General features: G+C 36.4%; 1 protein-coding gene and 1 long non-coding RNA gene across 2 annotated transcripts; both read right to left on the reverse strand.

Annotated features, from left to right (window-relative positions):
- Positions 1 to 637: 637 nt before the first annotated feature.
- On the reverse strand, positions 638 to 2897 carry LOC105109670 (uncharacterized). The gene is made up of 2 exons (XR_839309.1): positions 1242 to 2897; positions 638 to 1053 (listed from the first exon to the last, which is right to left on the reverse strand). It is a non-coding gene; the product is annotated as an uncharacterized LOC105109670 (long non-coding RNA).
- Positions 2898 to 3689: 792 nt separating this feature from the next.
- On the reverse strand, positions 3690 to 8337 carry LOC105109806 (P-loop containing nucleoside triphosphate hydrolases superfamily protein). Its single transcript, XM_011004664.1, has 11 exons — positions 7901 to 8337; positions 7229 to 7465; positions 6671 to 6931; positions 6442 to 6521; positions 6234 to 6339; positions 6015 to 6128; positions 5797 to 5895; positions 5569 to 5658; positions 5028 to 5134; positions 4724 to 4867; positions 3690 to 4350 (listed from the first exon to the last, which is right to left on the reverse strand). The coding sequence occupies exons 1-11, from the start codon at positions 8168 to 8170 to the stop codon at positions 4080 to 4082; spliced, it is 1779 nt and encodes a 592-aa protein (XP_011002966.1). The 5' UTR covers positions 8171 to 8337; the 3' UTR covers positions 3690 to 4079.
- Between the last annotated feature and the right edge of the window lie 1427 nt (positions 8338 to 9764).

A 9764-nucleotide genomic window follows, 5' to 3' on the forward strand; every position in this document is an offset into this window, starting at 1 on the left:
CTCTTCCTCCAAAAAGCATTCTTTTTCGCTTCAAATATTTAACATATTTCTTAGATCGAAAGAAAATTGCAAATTTCTCTGGCAGTAATTGTCAAAGAAAGAGGCTTTATATTGAGGACTGCACTAATTAAGTAGTATTTTCACGCACATCCAGAAAGTGAATGAAATGACATGTTGCAAATTCTTTAACATGGGAAATTTAACAAAATACATACCAGCCATCCATCAAAAAGCCCAAATCAACAGCAAGCTCTGCCAATCACTCAGCATTCATCCAAGCAGACTTCATTGTTGCAAGCAATTATTGCGGACAAGTTTTCCTTCATCCCATTCTGTTACGGAAGTCCCGAACACCTTCCATCAACAGGCACAGGGAATAACATCGAATGCATCAATACCTCCAGCCAGTCACTTGTAACAACGCATCAAGTGGGAATAATATAGGTCACAAAAAAAAAACACCCAAGGAAACCACTACCATAATGCCTGGACTGCCACAGAAAACAAGTGGTTTCTTTTTCAATTTCAACCGAATTCTTTTTCCATGAAAATAAAAATTGAATCTCGGATACACCAAATTCTGATCTCTGTGAGTTAAATGCAAAAATCTTCTACAAACAAGCTCTGAACTTGGCACTCACAGAAAAAAAGTCTTAAGTTTTCCCGGCAAAGGTTATACCACTAATGTACACTACCATTGAACCAGCCATTTTTTTAAATCAACTAAATATGTTATTTAGAAGATTTGAACTGAAAAGGAAAAGACTATGGTAAACTATTGCAAAAGCCTACCATATGAGACATTATTGCAACAAATCTTTCTTCATTTTCAAACATCAATACAAACTGAAAAGGAAAAGACTATGGTAAACTACAAAAGAACCAGAACCCACAATTTCACTGCCAAACCAGCTTCCTGCCCATTCAAAATAATCCAAAAAGAAAAAATCTTTTCACTCGTAAACTCCAAAATGGCCATAATTTATACTCGGAGGCCTTCACCTCTGCAACTAGCTAGCTCTGTCGCCTGCCCCGCCAACGCACACCAGCCTCCTGGGCAATTCCAAAAAAATCTAAAAAGAATCTCCTGACGTATAATTATCCAAAAATAAAAAAAAATCGCTAAATTCAACAACTAAACTAGTTCTAATACTAAATTAACTTATATATATATATATATATATATATATAAACATTCCAGCTCAAGAACTGCAAAGACATAAATAAGAAACTTAAAGTACCTTGACACCACGTCTGTGAACAGTATTAGTCCAGCAAGGAGGAGGCAAGGTAAACAAACTATGAGAGAAGTAGACGAAAACATCAATCAAATACCAATGCCAAGTAGCATAAGCATCAGGATTAGTCCCTCCTTGAACCCACTTGTCATTCACATAACCTCTTTGCATATCATGGCGAACAAGACGCCTAGGCCTATTTGGCTAAGACTTGGGTTTTAAAGGAACATAAGATTTGTTAAATGGGCAGTGAAAAGATTCAAGCTAAGAACGAGTTTCAAGCTCTTCAAAGGTTTTGATTGGGTATGAGATTGGAATGGAGGAGTGTGATCAATGGTGGAGGATTCTTGATCTTGCGGGGGGGTCATTGGATTTCATATTTTTTAGTATTAGAGAAAGGAAATTGCAGAGTGACTAGGGTTTGGCGGTTGATGCAGGCACGAAGGAGAGATATAAGCAGTCACTCATCTGCCTGTTTGTTTTGAGAGACAAGACAGTGGGAAGTAATCTCTTTATATAGTTTTAGTTTATGTTTTGGAGTATTTTTTTTCATCATCATTACGGTGTGTTATGGTCATTGGTATGGTTTTGGAGGGAATCTAAAAGGAGTGAAAATCCATTTTCTACTTACAAGCAAATGCTTTGTTTATTATTACTGCCAGGAAACTTCATGTATCGCAAGTAGTGATGGGCTTTAAGATTCTGGATTGCGGTTTGAGATGTTAGCACAAATAAAATAAAGAATTATGAGAGAGGTTATGCTCTGCTAACGCATAGGCTCGTTCTTTTACGAGTACCCTTTTCTGGTCGAGCAATACTCCCCGTTATTTCGTTTTCCAAGTTGTTACTTCGAAAAGGAGAGAAATTTTGACTTGCTCTGAAGAAGGGAAAAAAAAAAGGTAGAAGCTATTGTTAGGACTAAGATTGATGTCAGAACACAATGTTTGGCAACTATCTATGTTCACAGAGCAGCCAATTTCATTAAATAGAGAGAAAACTACAATCTACAGTAAACGAGAGGAGAAATGAGGAGGGGGAACACGTCAACTCAACTCTCATTTTATATAGTTGCCTCACGCTTCTTTCTATCTCTGCCTTGCTTGCTGCTTCAAGCTACTTGTGCAGGCTCTATCATGCTCTTACTGATGGCCAGTATCTATAGCTGAAAATGGGGGAGAACACATTTCATTTTCAACCATGATTTCTTCCAACAAACTATCAGAAAATCTTCCCCTAATTTTCAGTCATGAAATCCCCCAGCCTAATTAGTAGCACTGAATTCTTCACTTCCTTTCCAACTTGATGTGTCTTTATTGTCTCCGAACTCAACAGAAATCTCAACAGGAACGTAACATCCGTTAAAAGGGTAGTGAAAGCACTTGAAGTTATTTACTTGGGAGGAGGAGTGTCCACGGTAGAGGACTGATGTTCATTTGATCCAGACATGGTTAGGCCTTAGGAGGAGGAAATTGCAAGAAGAGATTCGGGATTTGGCAGTTTTTACATGTATTGAATCCAAGGATTGACAATGGTGATTGTAATATAAGATTTTGGCAGGAAGTTCTTCCATTAACTTGATCAGAGAATCAAGTGTAATCAGACTAACTTGATTCTCTGATAAAAGTCTTTGTGTAGTATTACTTTGTTTTCCGTTTTTTGCCGTTGGTGCGGATGTTTGGTGGGACTATTTTGAAAGACTTGAAAGCACGTGTGGACATGTGCTTCACGTTCATTTTTACGCAACAAATACGGAAAAATAAGGAAACAGACTTGAGGATGTCCATGCTCCATACTTCTTTAAAGGATAGTTTATAGGTGAATGGTTACTGCTAAAAATATTTGATATAATCCATGCTTATACATCAGAGGCAAGGATCCTGCGCAAGAAATGATGCATTTTATTATTATTTTACAGGGGTCCTTGCAGGTAATAAAGATTTGGTGATTTTCTCTAGGTCTTACCACGTATTCGCATTTCTCTCTCGTAATAGGTAAATTAACATGTTCCATAGGATCGTATCATAGAAACATCAGAGATGGTGATGGAGAAGGATATGCAATATAATAACGCTGTACAAGAAATTGATGGGTTGTATTTGATTGGATTATCATTGAATGCATGCTTGTATTCAAGTTATTGATTGGTGTTTTCAGTGTCGCTAGTCCTTGTGTTTTATCGTTAGCTGTCAATATCTGTGGTTTCTGGGTTTTTCCGCGGGAAGGGTTGAAGACTTCGGCTTCAGACAGTACAAAGACTAGCATACAATTAAAGGAGATTGCTCCCAATTAAGTCTAACATGCTTCTTTTTTATGCACGCCTGCTCCTCTGACCTGAAAGTTTATGTCATCACATGGTTAGGAACCACGAGTTGGGATATGCTCAGATGGAGAGCGAAACTTCAGTTGTTTTTAATAATATTTTCGGTTGCATACGGTTCAGGCAAGTGCATCTCTCGTATCAAAGCCTTTTACCACTGATGTATTTCCAATTTGAATTCGTACTAATATCAACATCAAAAGCGTGCACTGACAACCACTAACATCAACATACACGTAAGGAGAGAACAAAAAAAATGGCAACAGAAGCAACCACTTGAATCACTCATGCAAACCCAAAAACTAGGAGGGAATCGGAGGTCTCTCTATCGGATGTGAAGTTTCTCTGCATCAAAACTTTGCAACATTTGCTGAATTTTAGTTTTCGGGGCAAGCTTCAGATGTCTTTGCCAGTGGGTAAGAAGAGTTTTAAGTTGGTTCCTCAACTTTAAAGCCCATATTCAGGTCGCAGGAGACAATCCATTCATGCAAATTCACAGGATAGCTATCTGCAAATCACGCACTTCAAAGTAGTTCATCGGTTCCTGTCAACTTTTCAAATTCACTTTCATCAATTGTCCCCTTCTTCAGTTTTTTCAATAAGCGATATTCCCGAGCCAACTCTTCGTCATCCTCAACTGTCTGGGCAGCTCGTCTCTGTTTAGCAGTTTTCTTTCTCATGACAGTAGCTGCGGCACTGGGGGTCTTGCTTCCCTTTTCGGGTTTTGATTCTTGCTCCCGTGCTTCTTTCTTGGCTTGCAAATTTTTCCGTCTTTGTTTCTGACGAGATTTATCCCTGATCACAATTACTGGCTATTAGCACTCAGTTGCTATAAGAAAAACAAGAAGATGAAGTTTTATGACACCATGTCCATGTGGACACTGGACAAGATATGCATGGGATAAGGAGTTTAAGCCTTAGAGATTCGTTTAAATATAGGTAAAGCTCAAGTGAGGGGACAAACCAATTTTTGAAGCTGCAGAACTATGACAGAATAATATGAATCAAATAATAAATCAGACTCTAAGGATGAGAACATTCAACAATTTCAGTCCTGATATGTCTAGTCATGAGTACTCACACACTGGTATTGTAATTGCTGCTACATAACAAACAGTCCCTTCTTCACAATTAATGTGGAAAGCAAGGCATAGTGAAGAACTCTTACTTGTACTTGATCTCCTCTAAATTGAGGTCGTCAACTGGAGTGAAATCCTTGGTTGAAAGTGAGTGGTGCTTTACCTCTGGCATTGATGGGAGCTGTAATAAGCCATATCCCATGCCCAACTTCCCAACTTCTAGTTCTTTCCACCTGTAAAATACAAATATAAGGCGAACCCAGTCACAGTCCAAAAGAAGTAAAGGTTCTAGGATGGGAAACCTAAACATGGTCTTGTCCAGTTAGGGGTTATGCTTTTTTGTGGGTTGGGGGAGGCAGTAGCTTAGGAACAGGATGAAGCATGATTATTAACCTGAAAATGTAAGAGCAGTGGTGTTCTTTATATGCACGAATGTACGAAACAAATGCTCTCAGTCCTTTCTCCATGACATCACGGTCCTTTTTAGCGGCAGATCGTATCTGAAACAGGTAACGACCAGAAATATTGGATCAATGAGCAAAAATAGAAGGGCATAGCAGAAAAGAAAACTATGAAATATGATGCTAGATACAGTATCTAGAAAGCAAGCCAGTGGTCAGAATATAACAATAATAGCAGTGAAGATGTTAACTTTTCAAACATGTGGGTAAAAAATCATATCTCAACATGTAACATAACTAGCAGAATTGAGTACCATAATTAGTCACAAATTATTTCGGTGTGTAGTGCTGGCAATCAAATCCAAATAAGCTTGACAATGACACATGCACCATAAGAGAAAATAGTCATTCAGGATTGACCATGGTGCTTCATGACATCAAGGTTAGTTATGCTAATAGCATTGTGAACCTAATCAGGATTTTTTGCTCTATCATCATCTTCTAAGTTACTGCCTGGGAAAAATTGAGGTCACCTGAGGAACAACATCTGGTGCATCATCTGCACATTTCCTTTCCAGAAGAGGAACCCTTCTTATGCGCAGGAATTCCACATAAGCTTCCTCCTGCAAGAAGTGACTACATTGATCACTTTTGTTGTAAGGTGAAGCAATAGATAGAAAATAACATGAACAAAAAGAATTCAGAATAACACATTTAAGAGCTAATAATAATTGCTTCAATGAAGAAGTGATAAGCTACACCTTTGGCAACAGAAAAACAATGGAACTTCCTTGTCTACCCAACCGAGCAGTTCGACCAACTCTATGAACAAAGACATTTGGGTCTTGAGGGGGGTCGTACTGCAAGATTAAATGAAAAAATATTTCACCTATCAATTAACCTTAGAAATTAAAAATTAAAAGTAACATTCTCTTAATAAAGTTACAACGCTGCAGAGTGTGGATAGTTACTGCACTACCTGCACTATACAGTCCACACCAGGAATGTCTAGTCCACGTGCAGCAACATCAGTGCACAGAAGAATGCCACTTGTGAGAGATGTAAATGAAGTCAATGCTTTCTCTCTTGCTGTCTGTCAGGCATAAAAAAAAAGAAACAAATATAAAAATGTCAGAACACATGGCGATCTGCTGGAGATTTCTTCACCAACAACCTCTGCTCATCTTTGAATTTTTACCTGCTTCATCTTCCCATGAAGAGATATCAAAGAGAAGCCATTCAATACAGTGAGACGTGGAAGAACAACCCCCCAGTAATCGACACAAGCACATGTCATGAAGTATCTGCAGATTATGGAAATCATTTTTCAGAATAAATGATATTTCATCAGACCTTAATAACTTAGATTGCTTTGTCATCCTTTTACGAGATAGAACACAACTTACATGATAATTTTTTTAGATTTGTTCTCAACAAGGAGATCAACAAGCTGAGATGGTTTCTTATCTGCTTCACATTCCAGATACTGCAGAAAGAAAAGATAAGTTAACATATTGACTCCACTAAAGACAAATATTGACCAAGAACTATTCTCCATTAACATGTAAGGGATAACCCAGGTTGAATGACAAATTAATGCCTTGTAGAATTAGCATAACACAACATACAACATACCTCAAGTAGAAGGCCTGATGGTGTTTTGGAAGGTGCTACTTGTTGACCAGACACTGAGTTATTTAATGATTTTGTTTCAGCTCGAACTTCAACTTTCACAGGATTCCTCAGTCCAGCTTTGGATAGCTCTTCAACAGCCTCAGTTTGAGTAGCTGAGAAAAGGCCAGTTCTACGAAGCTTGGGTAAGCGAGATATAATGGAGTTTAGCTGCTTCTGGAATCCCATATCCAATAGCCTATCCGCCTCGTCTAAAATCAAAACCTGTTCAACCAATGGCAAATTTACCAGTAATCTTCATGATTGCTTTTGTTGTGCACCACAAATCATCCTTGTTCACAATCTCCATAATTAGCAATTCAGAACATGGTTATCTCAATAAACTTCTTAAAAAGGCATGCAACATTTTATCAGATGTCCCTAATTCAGTGGTCATGTTTTCTTTATAAAGAAATAATCAAGGTACGTGCTTTGCATTACTAGAGAATGATATCATATGAAACATAACAGGCACGAGGGTATAAGAAGCCTCAACCTCATCAAGTGGTTAAAAATCACTACCTCGAGGTTTCTAAAGTCCAAGACACCCACACGATCCATTATATCATAGAGCCTCCCAGGTGTTCCTATCAACAAATTAGCCCCTTCCTCCTCTATCATCTTCACATCAGCTTTTACATCCATGCCTCCAACAAGTAGCATGGACTTAAAATTTGACAAGGTTGCAATAAAAGGTTGTGCAACATTATATATTTGCGACGATAACTCCCTTGTAGGAGAAATAATTATTCCCATCACCTGTTAACCACGTAAAGCACTGAGATTATCAGCTTAATTATTAAGCTACAGAACCAAAATTAAAAACAAATGCAAGGAAGCAACCATGATACAAACTCCCAAAAGTCAAAACAGCTAAAAGCATTAAAACTCTCTTCTCATTTTTCAAATTATCTCAGTAACTAAGCAGGGCTGAGAAAATCAGAGAAAGGGTGAACAGCTTATTTTTCAACAATTCAAATCCCGATTCAACCAAATTACAAATAGTCGCACAACTAAAACAGACCAAAACTAAACCAATATATTAAATTAAGCAACTTGAACACTGAACCTAAACTGGACCCAAGAATCACCAATTTTCAATTCAAACAACAAAAGACACTAACTTTCCTTCGCTCGCTCCCAGTTTTCAGCGGTCGAACAGAACGCATAAAAAATAGATAAGAAAGCAATCACCTGGTGAGGTTTGGGAGAAGAGGATCGGCGAAGAATTTCGACGAGAGGTACAACAAAAGCAAGAGTTTTTCCGGATCCAGTGGCGGCGTCGACTGCTACGTCTTTGTAGCTGCATAGTAAAGGGATAGTGGCGGCTTGAACCGGTGTGCAGTAGTCGAACCCGGAATTGGTTAAGGCTTCGAGAACGGGCTCGGATATTGAAGGCTTTAAATCGGAGAAGCGGGTGTTCGTTAATGCTCTGTTTGGGTTCCGTGATTCGGTGGTGTCCATTGTAGGGTTTCAGGTACCGCCGCTTCTTTGATTCCCTTCAAAATCTATGCTGCGGCTTTTGTTGCTCGTGTGTCTGAAATTAACAGAAACGTTGTTTTAGGATGATTGAATGGAGAAGTATATAATTCTCCAAAAAGAACACGAACGTTGCTTACGTTTTCTTATTCTTTTACAGCACTTCGGTTAGGTCCATGACACCAGAGGAACGAAAGCCTGGCCCAGTCTTTTGAACAGGCTTGTTAAGCGTTGCTTGCGAGCACGGATGCTACATTTAAAAAAAGAAGAACAAGGTAGCAGCAAATTACTCCAGCACTGGATTCATTGCATTGTGCATTGGATGACTCTTTTACCATTGTCAGATAAAATTAACTAATTTGTTATCAGGGACAGTACTATGTTTTTCACATTAATTAGTGGTAATTATTGGATTGATTTGGATATATCATTTTTCTTGTATATTTTAGTACAGTAAAATTATTCTTAAAAGCCAAAAAGTATTAAACTTATATAGGAATTCTTTGTTTTTTTTTAAGCACCGTTAAAGTATTGAATTACCAATAAATTATTAGGCTGAAATCCAGGTTTCTTTTGCATTCTCTGGTTTTTTAATTGTAATCAGGTAATCAAGTAGGTTAATGATTAATTTTGTATTTTAATTAATATTAAATATTATTTTAAAATAAAAAATAATTGACATGTGCAACATAAACTTTACTGTGTGAGAATTGCGAGTGTCATTGAATAACTTGCACAACATTATCAGGTGTATAAATGATAGTTTTCTAGATATCATTAGATTTGTTTTAGCGATATCTCAAACACGTATATCTTGCTGAAAAATCTTTGTTTTAGTGTCGACAGCCTTTGCTATTTTCCTTTATTTTCTTTCCCCCTCGATTTAGGTGTCCAACCCTTCATTTTTTTCAAAAAAAACCTTTTAAAATGTTTTTCATCCATGCTTTGTCTGCCTTCTTTTTATTATTGTTTATTTTACTTGAAAATAATTATAAGATTGAAATGTTTTTTTATTTTATTTTCCTTTAATTTTTTAAACTAACAAGTTTAGCCTCTATTTTTTTAATTATTATTTATTTTATCCAATATAATTTATTTTTTTATAATTTCATCATCATTTAGTTTTTCTCCTGTCATGTTTGATTAATTTATTTTTTTAAAATATTTTTTGTTTTTTATTTTTATTTTATTTTTTAATATTAAATTAGTTGATAATTAAACTGTTCAATTAAATTCATATCTATAGTTTTAAGAATTGTTATTTTACTTGTTTTTCTTTCTATTATGTATTCAATTTTTTTCCATCATCCAACATCTAGTTAATTAGAGATTGGGATCCATTGATATTTGTTATTTGCTTTTCATTGGATTTTTTTACTTATTTTAAAAATAATATAAATTATTTTACCTATCAATATTAATATTGAGTTATTTGATAATTAAATTTGATAATTTTACTTAACTCACTTTCATCAAGGTTATCGTGATATTATAATCAAAATACAAATTTATATGCTGACTTGAAAAAGCTCGGATTATAATATTTTATTTTTATCTTGTTAGGTTGTATTTTTTTCTT

Source organism: Populus euphratica, unplaced genomic scaffold (assembly GCF_000495115.2).
Source record: "Populus euphratica unplaced genomic scaffold, PopEup_1.0 scaffold1.1, whole genome shotgun sequence".
In the NCBI taxonomy this organism is placed as follows: domain Eukaryota; kingdom Viridiplantae; phylum Streptophyta; class Magnoliopsida; order Malpighiales; family Salicaceae; genus Populus; species Populus euphratica.

Excerpts from the sequence above, each read along its gene's own strand:
- LOC105109806 (XM_011004664.1), bottom strand. The coding sequence starts at position 8,170 with ATGGACACCACCGAATCACGGAACCCAAACAGAGCATTAACGAACACC. Across the intron at positions 7,466-7,900 it reads CTTCTCCCAAACCTCACCAG|GTGATGGGAATAATTATTTC; the intron begins GTGATTGCTTTC and ends CGTGGTTAACAG. Across the intron at positions 5,659-5,796 it reads TTGTTTTTCTGTTGCCAAAG|GAGGAAGCTTATGTGGAATT; the intron begins GTGTAGCTTATC and ends CACTTCTTGCAG.